This window comes from Nannobrachium achirus (assembly GCF_963921795.1).
Source record: "Nannobrachium achirus genome assembly, chromosome: 8".
Taxonomy (NCBI): Eukaryota; Metazoa; Chordata; class Actinopteri; order Myctophiformes; family Myctophidae; genus Nannobrachium; species Nannobrachium achirus.
In genome coordinates, this window is record NC_137817.1 from 26,081,037 (window position 1) to 26,097,593 (window position 16,557).

Sequence of the window (16,557 nt, forward strand, 5' to 3'; positions counted from 1 at the left end):
CTGTCTGGGAATGCTGCAGGGGCGCAAGAAAGAGAGAGGAGAGGGGGAGAGAAAGCTGTAACTTTAGGGCATGAGGACGCGCGCTATGTGAAGGAATGCACGTGTCTTTGTGGGAGTGCAAGGAAGCAAGTGGGAAAAGGAGAGAGAGAGAGAGAGAAGAGGAGAGGAAAGAAGCAAAGGGGGAGGGATCTGAGAGTTTAAGTTGCAGCGTGGCTGAATGAAAGAGCTTCTCTCTCTCAGTCTTTCTCACTTTTTCACTCTCTCCCTCTGCGCGCATGGGTCTTGTCCCTAGGAGCCAGCAAGCACATGTCCAGAGTAAACACACTGAGACACACTGAGGCACAAAAGTTGGAAGTAAACATTCAACAGAAGCTGTGGCTGAAACTGAATCTTCAAACTACTTCGGACTTACAAAGAAATCTGGTTCTGTTTGTGGTTCTTCCTCTCTGACAAAGTGGACTTCCATTCAACAAAGTGGTTGCTTTTTTTATTTAATTTTTTTGGGGGAAGGAAGTATTGCCTGAATTCTGCCACTGTTTGAGAAGTAGCCATGAGATGGATATTACAAAGTTTAACCGCCTGACCTTGCAAAAGTTTGGACATGGACTTCGATGCTTCCAGACTTCAGTTTGAACACACCTTGTGTTTGCTTCCTGCCTTTATACCTCGCTCTTAACAGGTTCACCATCCTTGATCTAGTACCAAAAGGACTGTAGGTATGTAGATAACCTAAATAATATCATGGTATACAATATGTAGTATCTGCCCACTCTTCAGGCAGATGTAAAGTTAAGTGTGTCTGACACATGCACATAAGCACACGCCCACACATTGTACTAAGCCAATCCTCACATTTAGCAGAGGTGGGAATGCTATGGCAACATAGACAATATTGGTGAATATGAAATCCTGCAATATCTCAGGCACCTATTTCTAACTTCCCACGTCCTGGGTGTGTGCGTTTTGAGCCTATACTTGAAAAAGCCCTGGCATAGTGGTGTCTCAACACCTTCTCGCTGAGTTTACTACAAGAGCACCTCTCTCAGATTATAGCATCCGCCGCATCAAACTGTTGACTGTGCTGTGGAGGCGAGCCGTCCTGACCTGAGTGAGGAACTCGCTCTACACCATGACCCTGAGGAGCAGCACGGCACCCTGGCTCATTCAGAGGAGCACCTCTTCCCCTCACCTCCTCCTTCACCTCCTGCTGCTGCTCCTCCAGGCCTGGTGTGGGAGCTGTCACCCCCAGTGTCTGGACTACAAGCCTCCGTTCCAGCCGCCACAGCCGCTGGTCTTCTGTAAAGAGTACACCAAGTTCGGATGCTGCAGTCTGGAACAGGATGAGGTGATATCCAACAAGTTCTACGCCATCATGGACAACTTCGACTACTCTGGCTTCACCAGCTGTGGCAAGTACATTCGCAGCATTCTATGTCAGGTAAGACATTCGACACACCTCTGAGTTTGAGTGAGTGAGAGAGTGAGTGTGTGAGTGAGTGAGTGAGTGTCTGTGTGAGAGTATGAAAACAATAGACCGAGTTCCTCATATTGATTGACTGATTGAAAAGGTAAAGAAGGGCACCTGTTCCTTGACAACAATCTAATTGACAACTGTCAATTACAGCCAAAATCGTCCTTGTGTAATTGAATAATCATGCTATTGCAGACGCTTTCGTCAAGATGCAATTGCAATTATATCACATTGTATTTGGCGGTGAGGCTCTGCTCCTGTGATGCTCCAGATCTGCACAAGCACGACACATAGTTCTCAAACCCCTGAAGCAGAGCCTAAAGACACAGAGCTACCATGGACAGGACAGAAGAGGGCTTTGTCATCATCGCCCGAGAGTCGACTGACAAACCAAAACATCCTCTTCCTCTTCCATGGCCACAAGAGATGATACTGATACTGAGAGAGAGAGAGAGACAGAGACAGAGACAGACAGACAGACAGAGAAGCTAGGTGGGCAGATGATGTTGTCATCCAACAACAGCAACAAACAGGATATGAAACTATAGCGGGCAGCATACTTCAGAGGAAGTACTGGTGTTCTATTTAGAGGATTAGATAGTGAGTTGATCAGCAAAATGAAAAGTTACATCAATGTCAGCTGATAGATAACCCATAATAAATATAGCATGCATAATTCTCACTATGCATTTGGACAACAGTACTAAATGGTGAACTCACTATGTAGTGGGACTACAGTATATAGTGAGTATAGCGAGTGATTTTGTACAACGGTTAAGAGGAAGGCTGAGTGAACATGTGGCATTCTACTTCTCTTTCGCTCATATTTCTCTTTGTCTACTTAATGTACAGTACACTGTCTCACTTTACTGCCCATTTGTTTTAATGATGTGGTCTGTACTTTGGCCAGGGAATGTTCTTCTCTCTCCTTGATCCTTTCCTTTTTTTCTTTCTCTCTTTAAAAAGGTTTCTCCTCCATTTCTCTGACATACATTGAACATTTGAACCCTTCATGGGGCAAACCTTAGTCTCGCGTGGCCAGACTGTTGCCTCCGCGATTTGGCCAAATGCTCCCGGCATACAGTCTGGCAAACCAGAATAGAAATGATGAGTGCGAGATAAAGCGGAAGTGAAGCCTCCTCGTCACTTCCGTTTCGGTCTCACATCGCACACGTTTATCATTATATAAATAAAAATCATATAAGCATGTTTAGCAGAAATGACATTTTAAAATATATTTTCTTGAACGGTAATGCCCGTTTCCACTACTCGCCGTTAAGGAGCTGCTGTTCCAGACTCTATATAGCATTCAGAGATTGTGGAATAGTTGTCTGGCTACGCGAGACTAGGCAAACCTTAAACATCCACAGATATTAAACATGATGCAATCCCACACAATTGACCTAACCTGACCTAAATGCCACTACAGAAGGAGGCTGGGGAGGTGGAGGGAGTGTGATCACCAAAAGCTGCGGTAGAGGTGGTGGTGACCTGTGCTGAGCATGTAGCATGAAAGAGTTGCGTTTCGCTTAAAAATACATTCTAGATTTAACTAGGATAAAGGACATAATGTGTTCATATGTGACATAGGGTGGTACCAGCTTGACATGCCTGCCTGAACTAATGTGATGCTCCATATATGTTTGAGACTCAATTATAACATTTATTAATTGTACTGAAGAAAGTAAAAAAAAAAAAGAATTGTCATACAGGGCAACAATAGCCTGTCAATGGCTTAGGCATTGCATTAAACAAAACGGGAGAGTGTTTTCTGCTGGTGTTTCAGTCCGAGTGTATCAAAGGGTGTGTTTGGAAATGCACACCGGGTGTGGTTAGGTTTAGGGGTTAGGGTTAGGTTTAGGCATAGTTTTACTGAGGTTAGGGTTAGGGTTAGGGTTGGGTTTAGGCATAGTTTTACTGAGGTTAGGGTTAGGATTAGGGTTGGGTTTAGGCACTCACTACACTGAGCACACACCCGGTGCGCATTTCCGAACGCACCCTTTGATACACTCGGACTGAAACACCAGCAGAAAACACTCTCCCTAAACAAAACACCTAGGCCTAATTCTCCTATGACATGTTTATTTAAACCGTCATATCCTCTCCACCATGTGTGGTAGAGTCAACAATCCTGGGACAAAAACACAGCCTAGTCAGAGGGGAATTAAACCTTGGCTGTCTGGTGGTTGTTTAGACTCCCATGTGGGAGTACGCTGACCTCCCATTGAAACAATGTGCTTCTATCTGTACTTAAAACCAAATTCCAAACCAGCTGACAATCCTACAGCATGGGCCAGAACTGTGAACTAATTAGGCACTTGTTCGTGATCCAACGGAAATCCAAAGAATGATTTACTTAATACAAAGTCTTACATATGATACTGGTAATGTTCCAGATGTAATTCACAAGGAGTAATACCTGATATATTACTATACTGAAAGTAGTCGGCCAACAACTGACGACGTGCCGCACTGTGAAGTATTGTGAGGTTGCAGATTTCCTAAGCCATCCCTCAGCCTCCCTGACCCTGAGCATATTTGTTTAGTAGACAGACAGGCATGATTCATACTTACTAGACTAAACAACAAAAGTTAACTACTCACAAGTAGTTACAGAAGCAGAATTAGTGTTGTTAAAATCTGTATTCTGAAATAAGCATCATGCAGATGTTCAATACTGTGTAATAACACTCAAAGATCCACTATTGGTGTCGTACCAACCAGTAATATACAGTACATGACATTTTTGTGTAACAAGATTATTTCATTTGTATAAAGTTCAATTCACATTCTGGGCAAATGATGCATTTGCCTGGACAATGTCTGGAGTAATGTGATTGTTAAGACTTACATTGTCTCAATGCTTCATGTTTGATGTAAAGCATGTTGAATTGCTTTGCTGTTGTTGAAATATGTTATACAAATAAACGTGCCTTGTCTTGTCTATAGATTGAAATCATCATGCACTATGAGTGTGCAATTTTGAGTGACATATGCCTTGGCTTAAATATAGGTTTGTATCATATGTGATTATAACCTACGGTAGTTCTTTCCAAGGAGCGCTGGCTGTGCGTTGGGTCAAATAACAGTGCTGCCACTAAGAGAAGACTTAAAAATGTCATTCACACAGTGAAAAATGGCTAGAGATCAGAACACTGCAAAAAATGACTGAAAAGCTGAGTAGTTCGTGATTTGGTGACAGTATAGAGCCCTGGTTCCCAAATTTCGTGGAACGGTTTTTATGGGTCCCTTAATCTTTGGCTTCCAACATTTTGTTTTTATTATTATTATTTCAAAATATTTTCAAAAAACATTCCCAAAAAAGCTAAGATTTTCAAGAATAGAAAAAGATCCAACGATTTTTCAAAATAATTTTATTATTAAATAAAATAAAAAATCGTAGAAATTCCAAATTTAGAATTAGAAAATAAATGTCTAAGAAGTAGTGAAAATAGCCGCGCACAACGCTCACACAACGCTTGTAGATCTGCTGTTTTCCCTGGTTTGGTTCCCGGGCAAACGTCTAACTTCTCTTTTGGGTCTCGAGCTAAAAGGTTTGGGAACCTCTGGTATAGAGGGTATGCATCATTGCACCATATGCCACTCATCTAGACTGAGTGGCAAACATAAAGTAGCAAGAAGCATTGGAGTTTGGAAGCGCTCATTCATTGGGAAACTCCTCCTGACTCCTCCTCATGACTCCTACTGACTCCTCATGACTCCCAGGTATGATGATGTCACGTGCATACCCTCTATTCAGTATACTAGTCTTATTTATTAAACACGTTGTAAAAATGTTCTTGTTTGTGGTAATTGTTTTCAAATGAGTCAAGGACTTTTATTAGCACCAAAAGATCTTAGACGGTGAAAGAAATCGCCTTTTTGCTTTGTTTTCTTACCAACTAATTCAATCTGATCTTTCCATGACAAATGTCTACCCAACAGCAACGATATACTGTACTGAAGTAAGAATGTCTAGAAGTGTATTTAGTTAATTGGTATACCGCTGTGTTTTCAGCCGGGGGCCCAAATAACACATTTGTGACTCACAAACACTGCTGTTATCATGTGAAAGCCTGCATCTGGTTTGGCTTAACCGAGAATACCAGAATGACAAGCAAGCTTGTAGATGCTATTTTTGCCGTCTACATGTTTTATTTTGAAAATTTTCATCTATAATGTCATGCCAGAAATAAGGAAGCCAGGGTTAACATGGGTAAGAACCTAGGCATTAGAAAATAGTGTGGGGGGGGGAAGAACTTGACAGTGATGATTATTCATATCACCAGTCACCACAATATAACATGTTTGCATCTCCCCATTTTACTTTAAAATAGAAAGTAGTAAGTACTTTGTTTCAAACTTTAAGTCAACTTTTAGCCTTTTTTGAAACCAGCACCAAAACCCAAAGTACCACTGCAGTTTGTAAATTGTTGTCCAGCGGTCTGAGAGAGAGAGGAGGCCCCCAGGGAGGTCAACTTATACCACTGCCAAGCTACTTATCCTGGGTAAACCCACCACACTGAGGCCTCTGTTTGAGCTGCACTGCTGGATCTCCCTGGCGCTGATATCAAGGAGACATGGGAGGGGGAAGTAAGTGTGTGTGTGTGTGTGTGTGTGTGTGTGTGTGTGTGTGTGTGTGTGTGTGTGTGTGTGTGTGTGTGTGTGTGTGTGTGTGTGTGTGTGTGTGTGTTAGTAAGACAGAAGAGGGCTTGTCATCAACCCCAAGTCGACTGACCAACCAAAACATCCACTTCCTCTTCTTGTCACAAGAGATGATACTGATAGATAGGGAGAGAGAGAGAGAGGCAGACAGGCAGACAGACAGACAGACAGACAGACAGACAGACAGACAGACAGACAGACAGACAGACAGACAGACAGACAGACAGACAGACAGACATTGACGCTAGATAGGTACTGTACATGTATGATGTTTTCATCCAACAGCAGTAAACTACTGTATAGCGGGCAGCATAGCATACATTCAGGAGAAGTAAGGAATGTAAACTTTGATGATATTCAATTCACTTTCACTTCAGTGCTGAAATGTTCCATTAGTTAAGACTCTGATTTCTGACTAATCACACACAATCTTTCTTATAGTCAGAAACTCTTGTGCCGTGTACAAACTCATTGACATTTACCCATCCACTGGTCCTACTCATTACGTTGGGTGTTCACTGGTCAATAGAGGATTATAGTGAGTTAATCAGCAAAATGAAAAGAACACTTTCAATTAAAAGGTGCGATATTATTGTCGGCTGGTGGACAAATCCATACTAAATACCGGTATTGATTTTGGTGTAATAAACTGTGCATTTTCACAAATGCCATCTTTCCTTCAGCACAATACATGATGGTATAGTGCTTAAAGCCTTAAAGGTGATACACCATGCATTTAAAAAGTATTTATGTCATATTGTTTATGTCCCAAAAACGTTTTTCAAAAGGTTTGAGGCTAAATTACCACTCCTGAATAGAGAGCCTCTCTCATTTTGAATGGCTCTCAGAGCATTTTCAGCTGCAGTACCACCTTTGGCCTGAACTGCGCCACCCCCCCAAAATCTTTTTGAAATGTATTTCAAAAATGACGTCGATGACGTCAGCGACGGCAGCAAATCTGGACAGCCTGTTTTGAGAACCCGTGGGATGCTTTTAACCTCCGCCTTCCCAAAACCAGAGAAAGACACAACGGTCAGAAATGGGACTTTGTGAGGATAGAAGGTGCTAGTGGGACCCCAAAAAAAGGTTTTAAAATAGGAAAAGTGAAATTTCATGGTGTATCACCTTTAAACAAACATTATACCATCATCCATATTGCGTATAGCCTACTATACCATCAGTTGTACAATACTTTTCATGATCTATTGTGGGGTATGATGAGTCTACTAGAAATTTGGACTTCACTACAAAATGGCAAACTCACTACATAGTGCATGGACTAAAGTGAGTAGTGAGTGACTCTGGACTAAGAGGGAGGCTGTGTGAACATGTGGCATTCTCCTTCTCTCTTTCTCCCATGATGTTTCTCTTTGTGTACTTACTGTACTCTGTCTCACTTTACTGCCCATTTGTTTTAATGATGTGGTCTGTACCAAACTTTGGCCAGGGGGAATTTTCTTCTTTGCTCTTTTTCTTTGTCTCTTTTAAAAAAGTCTCTTACACACTAGATCGTACTGGAGGTCTGCAAGGGTAGAATCCGCTTTCTCTCTCCCCTCTGAGGTATTTTCTGTTGACTCTTTGTTGAGTCATCCATACTATAATTAGAGAGAGAGGTCAGTCAGTCAGTCAGTAGGTCACAAAATGCATTATCTATTCACTCGCTTCAGCGACTGATCTCAAATTTAACATGGCATTGGCCATTAGCATTATACACACGGTGACGGAGCCCGAATTTCATTTTTCCCAAATTCTAGCTATTTATTAGCGTTTCTTCACTCTACAGCTCTACAGCCTGTTGTCAGGGTTACGGTCCGTTCCTCCAGGCCATGGGATCTGTAGCCCCGGGCTCTCACAGTTAGGAATGTTGCAGTCTCTCTCTCTCTCTCTCTCTCTCTCTCTCTCTCTCTCTGCATGGGTCACGCATGCAACGGGTGATGTGTGTCTCATCTTCCAACGGGTATAGAAAAACTAGACCAGGTCAACCTGGTTGTGCCAGACCCCCTGTCTGTCATCATCATTTATGACATCATGCCTTTTGTAGGCATGTCATCATCATGTCATCATCATATATACCCTTTATATAGAAAAGGGACAGACCGACATTTGCTTATGTAGGCCTACCCATTTCATGGGTCTGGCAATTATGTGGAGCAAATACATCCTCATACTTCTATTCACCTAATTTTGCTGTTAAATTATTTGTATCCATCATAAATATACACTCATCCATGGGCTGCTCCTTACATTATGATGCTCCCACATATTCTCACACACGCACCATGCAGTTACAGTTACTTTCCCCATAACCCACACTCTGCACATATTTTGCAGCACATATATTCGAACGGGTAAGGTCTAGTAGAGTTAAACCAAGAAGCTCACAGTTAACTCTTTTTATCCCATCTGAAAAAGATGTTAACATGGGAAACAGGGCAGAGGTGCTATTGTTAACCTCATAAACCCTAGAGTTCCTCCCTATTCTGGGCATGACATAATAAATGGTACATTTATACAGCGCTTTTAATCAAAGCGCTTAGATTGTGCACTACATTCACCCATTAACTCACACATTCATACACCGATGGCAGAGGAAAACATGCAAGGCACCAACCTGCACATCAGGAGCAGCGTCTTGCTCAAGGAGTGCAAAGTTTGTGCGCCCCACTCCCCGTTTGTCAATCTTCTGAAAAACGTAATGTATAATGTAAATGACTGTATATTGTTGCTGTCAGGCCAAAACCAGCTAACTACATTTTTTAGGTTTTGGATTTTGTTTTCTTTTTTCCCCCCATAAATCAGTGCTATTGAACACCCTTTATGTATGTGTTGGTTAAAAAAATATTGAACGCTTCGGCCAAAACCTCCTAACTCCACTTTTTCCTCATTTTCTGGAAAATGTACATTTTGGCCTGACAGCAGAGATATATCAAACATATAATTTTCCAAATGTCTGTCTATCTGTCTGTCTGTCTGTCTGTCTGTCTGTCTGTCTGTCTGTCTGAGTGTCTGTCTGTCACAGCGTTTCTCCTCAGTGGCTGGAGCAATTGATCTGAAATCGCTTCACCATTAGCATATGAACACACCTGACATAACTGTGAAGCCCGTTTGTCACTTTCACAAATCGTATGCTGTATATTAGCATTTTTATGGTGTACTGTATATACTATCTATTCTGCATCTAGCATGAGGCTTATCTATTCTGCATCTAGCATGAGGCAACATGTTTAACCAGCTGTGTGTGTGTGTGGGGGGGGGGGGGGGGATGTCTGGCCCTGTTGCAGATGTTGTCCAAAAATCATGCAGATCGGTACACAGTATCTCTGTAGCCATTAAACAAAACAGGTATTTCTTACATTGATGCTCCTACATATTATCATGCAAGCACCAGTTAAAGTTACTTTCCATCCCTCATATACTTTGTGCACAGTGCACCCCATAACCCACACACTGCACATCATTTCAGAGCTCATATCTTTGAACGGGTAAGGGCTAGTAGTATATACTGTACACTGCTATCCGGAGATAATAGGCCGCAGAATGCCTTCATTGACCAATCAGAATTTAGTATTCAATGATACTTGAAAAAAAAAAACATACTCTACAGGTTTGAAGAAAAAAGACAATGTCATTGCCCTTCACCCATTTCAAATAATGATAGTGGTTTTCAATCCGTTTAAGTCATCATGACTCATGAAATGTCTACCAACCAACCACAAGCTTTGTTATTTGTGCATATATTTTCCCTTTTAAAGCCCTAAAAGTCCTCAAGTTACCTTCCCAGATCATCTCACGCAGTCTCACACAGGTCTCCAAATGCCACGTCATGAACCACTCTGTTAGACCTGACAGGTTTACTGCTTTTAGCCGCACTGCCAGATTTGAAAGCCATTATAAGGTGTACACAGACGTGTATACACATACACACATAGCCGTACCAGCAAATTAGCCAATAAATACAATAATGTGTGTGCGTGCATGTGTGTGTGTGTGTGTGTGTGTGTGTGTGTGTGTGTGTGTGTGTGTGTGTGTGTGTGTGTGTGTGTGTGTGTGCGTGCGTGTGTTTAATTCTCACCATGTGTGTGCTTCAGGGATGCTGGTCCACACATTTTGCACAGCTTCATCTGGTTGCCATCCCTCTCTCCCACGTTGGCTTAAAACAAAGTACGACAACATGGACACATTGGTTTCATGTGATTTCCATAATATGGATTCTACAACTCCTTTGAGTCACAAATATAACCAAATTACCCTGGCCCTTGGTCTCATCAAATATCACAAACACAGTGGTACGGTATAATGTGGTATGAAGACAGAGAGAGACAGAGACATCAGACAGTTAATATAATCATTGCTGTCAGGAAGAATATCCGTATTCCATAACCTTTTGTGTTGTACAAGAGTGTCATGTAAAAGAAAAGAAACAAAAACAGCTGATCTGCAAGCTCACAATGCTGAGCTCGTAGATCTGCTCTTTTTGATATTTCTGAATGATGTTGAAAGTGGATTATTCTGTCTTTGATTTTATATAAATATTTGATTTAACCAATGATTAACAAGGGTGAATAATTCCTAATTGGATCCACTGGAACACATGTTCTTTTTACATTCCCCAAAATGTTTTTGGACATACAAGGTGTTTGCCCGGCAGCGACGGTATTCTCCTAGTTAGTGTTCATTGTGCATCTCCGCTGAACCGCGTGCTATAAGTACAACTGACAGGACATTTGGTTGTGGTGAATCCATTGTTATAAAACAGCTGTCAGTTGTTAGGTGTATTTACTCTTCCTTATGATCACAGAAGACAAAATGAAGTCCTTTCAGCCAGAACAAAAGATGTGCTGTACTGGTTCCCACATGCCTACATGCAAGGGTCATATGGGGACAGAATTAAGACTAGCCTACAGTACGCTACAGTGTGGTGTGGCCCTGATCTGTTGCATGTGGGAAAGGAAACTAGGCCTAATGTATCCTTCACGCTGCTAAATCAAAGACACTGAGTGAATGGTGATATAAATAATCTGCCCAGCTGATGGGACAGATACGCCCGCTCTGGTGTGGAACTAACAATAACAACAACCTGCTTTGTACTCTGAGCTTGGCACAGAGCTGCGCTACGTGCCTGTCAACATGTGCTGTGTACGGAAACCATCTCTGTCGACGACCGAATCATCTTGGGTGTAATACATCCATGTAGCCCACGCTAACACCACAACTCAAATAAATGCTCATTTGTTCTTCACTGTTAGAGTTTATCTCTATTTTACTGTCGGCAATGGCATTCCAACTTCATAATCACTGCAGGAACAGACATTGCCCGATCTTAGAATCCCACAATGGCACATAGTACAGCACACATTATCTCGTACACAAGCTGAGGCTTCCGTCCGCTGGTGGTCACCATGCATTCCAAAAAACACAATAATCAAAAGTTTAAACTGGCAGAGACTGAAGAGCAGCTTTTGTCTTTGGTCTGATCCAAGGCTGTTTCCCATACAGGCCATGCCATCTTCCCTGCCCCAATGCCCCATGCTGTGCTTCCATGTCCTCTTGGGTAACAACAAATGTCTTGTTAGACTCACAATGGCTATTTTTCTTTGACAAATTCATTACAGATACCAATTTCTGTTTAAAGTGATGCAAACATTATTTGAGCTAGCTGTATACACTGAAGGCCCACATCTGGCGGTGATAACGGAAATATAACAGAGTTTGATATTGTCTTATACAAACACATGGGTCTAGAGACTCTGCAGTCCACACTGTTAACAGTATTACTACATACTTTACAATGAAAATGCACTGGCATCAGACGCAGTATGTGAGAAGATACCTGGGGAGGAGGAGGCAAAGCTGTTGTTGACACACTGGCAGATTTGTTACAAACTCTATCCACCTCTTTCCGCGGAAATTTACTGGAGACTTTTTTGCACCACACTTCCGGTTAACAGCAGACATACAAGCTCACGTCGCGTCGCAGATGCAGCCGTTGTGAGCTTGTAGATCACACTCGGCTGCAGCACCGGAAGCTCCGTGCAACTTCTGCGCAATGCACGATGGGATGTTGGAAAGTTGTGGATACAAGTCCTCTTCCCCTCACTTCTACTTCATGAGCTTGACTAATGTGGTGTTTTAGTATACTACAGTTGTTTCCACTCTTGCAAAGCCTTGTGGGTCATTTCCAGCACACGTACAGCTCTCTCTCTCTCTCTCTCTCTCTCTTTCTCTCACACACACACACACACACACACACACACACACACACACACACACACACACACACACACACACACACACACACACACACACACGCACACGCACATGCAAACACTAATCTTAGCTGCCCTCTATTGCTTACTGTCTCGCTTCAACAGTACTGAAAATCACAGGCCTCTGCTGAAAGAGTCAAAGGCACTGTTTAACACTGACATATGGCTACATCAAAGCATGCTACGCCACACACACCTCATCAGTGGTGCAGCCTAGAAATGGCACTGGCCTGGCTATCCACATCTATCTACAGATGACTACCGTAGCAAGATATTTGACAGGCCCTGAAGAAAACCTCCAGAAGCCTAATATCGTCACCGTCGGGCAGAAACCTAGATTCTCCAAGTTTTAAATGTGTACGTTTTTTCGTTAAGTATAAACATACAAATGGCGGTGTGAGGCGTTGTGTGCTTGTAGAACGGCTACGAAACGAAAGGGGTTGGACATACAAGGTTTCCACACGACAACGACGATATAATTATTTGGTTAGAGATGTGGTTACCCCTAGCCGCGTAAACCACTAACTTCCGGATCCAATCAGTTTTCTGTAAGTGGGTGGTTTACAAGGCTAGCTGGTTACCCCCTAGTTTTAGTGAATTGTTACATCTATACTTGGACCACTTTTTTCCATCTACACTGTTCCACACCAACAGCTATATTTTCATTCATGCCTTACCCCTTATCCCTAAACTTCTTTGCCTTTTTTGGAGCTGTGTGAAGCACAGGCTCCCTATACGTGGCTGTGTGGGTCTGTGTGTCTGTCTGTCTGTCTGTGTGTCTGTGTGTGTGTCTGTGTGTATGTAGCCTGAACTTCCTAAACTTCGGCACGCCACTAGTCCCACAGTTTTGCCACCACACACTCGCGCCATATGTCAAATCGACCGGCTTACTCGGGAATCGTGGGCTATTACTTTTCTAAGAGAAAGGTTCTATAGTTTAATTGATATTAATTTATTAGTGAATTAATTTTCCCCATTGACTTATAATGGGAATTGCAAAAACTCACATTCAATTATTTGTCTCTCGCAAACCATAGGGGCTAGAGTTTCAAGACTTGGAGAGGAGGTTCATAATGATTTCAAGGATTAAATAAAAAATAATTGTGTCATTTGGCCGCATGGTGGCGCCATAACACCCCACTTTACGTTTTGGCCTGTAACTCTTGAACCGTAGGTCGGAAAATTAAAAATATTTTTTCCCTGGATTCCTTGGGTCATGACGCATCTCCCCATATAGGCCACGCCCATTTGCGCCATGATAGATTTTCCGCCATCTTGAATTTTCTCCAAAACACACTTTTTGCTCCTTCTCCTACATATTTTCTTCAAATGTCACAAAAATCGGTACACATGATCCACACACACACACACACACACACACACACACACACACACACACACACACACACACACACACACACACACACACACACACACACACACACACACAGCTCCACTTCACACGGGTGTGATTTAGAGTTATACTGTATGTGTGGTCTTGTACAGTATGTGAAGTCTTCTATTATGTGGTGTTGAAGTCGCCCACTTCCTTTTTGGAGCTGTGTGCAGCTCCCTATACGTGGCTGTGTGGGTCTGTCTGTGTGTCTGTCTGTGTGTCTGTCTGTGTGTGTGTATGTAGCCTGACTTCGGCGCGTAACTAGTGCCGCACCATTTACGCCACTCGCGCAATATATACATCAAAATGTGCGGCTCGGCCGGGAATGGTGTTCTATTACCTTTCGTTCCGATCCGCCTTACCATGCCGACGTAATCGGCAAAAAACAACGCTTAATTGTCCCCATTGACTTATAATGGGACAATGCAAGAAATCACTTTCAAGTATTTTTCTCTCGTAAACCATAGGAGCTACAGTTTCAAACCTCGGAGAGGAGATTCATAATGATTTTAAGAATGAATCAAAAAATAATTACATCACTCGGCCTCATGGTGGCGCTATAACGGCCCACTTTACGTTTTGCCCCGTAACTCTTGAACCGTAGATCGGAAAAAAAAAAAAAAAATCCTTTTTCCCTGGATTCCTTGGGTCAAGACGCATCTCCCCATATAGGCCACGCCCATTTGCGCCAGGATAGATTTTCCGCCATCTTGCATTTTCTCCAAAACACACTTTTTGCTCCTTTTCCTACATATTTTCTTCAAATGTCACAAAAATCGGTACACATGATTTACACACACACACACACACACACACACACACACACACACACACACACACACACACACACACACACACACACACACACACACACACAGCTCCACTTCACACGGGTGTGATTTTTTTACTATTTTGAAAAACATTTAAAAATACTTCAATAGCCAATCTACATTAACACGTTGTGAGCTTGTTGATCAGCCATTTCAAAATTTCAAAAAATGTTTTTCAAAATAGTAAAAATGGCAAAAAAAGTTTAGGGTTGAGGGGAGGGGTAAAGGTCTTTGCACACTGCTGCGTTTTTCGGGCCGAATATCGGAGTGAATTTCGGAGTGCAAGAATAAAAAAATCAACCTCACGTTATGTCAATCACGTTTGCACACTGCCGCCCGTTTCGTATTTATTTTCGGACCAGGGTTGATTTTTCCCGATTTTCGCAGAGTACCTTGGTCTCTCTCTCTTTCCTCTCTCTCTCCCTGGCCTACGGCTTTCGGATTTCCAAAACACAACGAAAACATGCAGTGCAGTGTGCAACCACCTTAAGGCATGCATGGAAAAAAATGGGCCCCAAATCTCTAAAAAATACCCAATGTACAAATTGTGTGGGCAAGTTGTAGGCTTGTAGATCTGCAATTTTTGGTTAATGACACTCCCCAGCATATGGACACTGGGGTTCAAGTGGTTAAATAAAAAAATACATTTTCTCAATTGTTACTATTTCAGAATTGCTGACCAAAGATTTGCAAAGATTGTCACACAAAAAGCCCAGTGGTCCAAATTGTCCTTCACATTTTCATCGGTCTCACCATAAAGTTAGATTATCATGATAAACATGCTGGTTTATGTTTTGCTTCTACTGCAATAATACTTCATGTCCACTTTTGACTTACTAATAATGAATTGGATGCAGATTGTCAAAATAGCTACAGTTAGGTTATTTAGATAAAGTTAAACCCCTCTTCTTTTTGTTTCGATCCATTTTGTTTTGTGTTTTTGTTCAGACCAAGGGTGTTTTAGGCACGGACGTCAAACGAAAAAGCCTCTTTATTTTATTTTTATTTTATTTTATGTATTTTCCTATTGTGTTGTTAAGTAGGTGGTGGTTTATTTTTTGCACGTGGTTATATAAAAAAAAAAGAGAAAAGAAAATAATTGCATATATGGATATAAAATGTCAAATATGAAATGTAAAATTGAAATTATTGCAATAAAAAGTATTAAAAAAAATAGATAAAGTTATAGAATACATTCAAATCATTATTGATTTGATGTTAACCCCATTACTGACAAATATTGCCAAAGTGCTGCTGAGCAAAAGCTGTGTGTACCAACGTGATCTATGGTAAATATGCAGCAAGCTAATGGCTAAATTGGGATACAACATAACAGCCGGATGTCTGCCATACGTCATTGTGGTTGTCTGTCTTCATACGCAAACGGAAACCATCCATTTAAGTTACTATACAGTAGCTAAATATGCGTTGACATCAAGGCATTTTGAGGCCATGCATAAACAAGGTCTGACAATACCCACCAGAAATACTAGCTGTGGGATGACCTTCTCTCTTCAATAGCCCCAAGTCAGATATTTCTCATCATTATTGCTTAACTGGGTTTTCAATGACTCATGATGATGTCATTAATACACCATTACATGAGACTGCTCTATATACTGTATTGTATAATAATAATAATACATACAAAAAATATATCTTCAAAATCAGTTGTACTGTACCTGGCTACCTTACTGCTTTTTGCTTATTATGTCTGTACTGTTCAGGGTGTTCTAAATACAAGTATACGTTCAGAATATTGGACTACTAAACTATCTTTGTACTTTTGATCAGAAGTATACAGTATGCGGTATTACTTTATTTTGTTCATTATTTTTTGTGTCAGCATGTTGGCACTGGAAAAACTGTTCTTTAAATTGTGTCTGAATAATCCCGTAAGGGATGGGCTGAGAAAGGCAGCCAGACACG

General features: G+C 41.7%; 1 protein-coding gene across 1 annotated transcript in view; it reads left to right on the plus strand.

The window, feature by feature from the left end:
* Positions 1 to 1,129: 1,129 nt before the first annotated feature.
* LOC308290010 (HHIP-like protein 1) overlaps positions 1,130 to 16,557 on the plus strand; it is a gene marked incomplete at both ends in the record, with an annotated part of 29,696 nt that continues 14,268 nt past the window's right edge. Inside the window, one exon of the mRNA XM_080731788.1 lies at positions 1,130 to 1,438. Within this exon, the coding sequence (XP_080587914.1) occupies positions 1,130 to 1,438 (309 nt within the window). The remainder of the gene's footprint in view (positions 1,439 to 16,557) is intronic.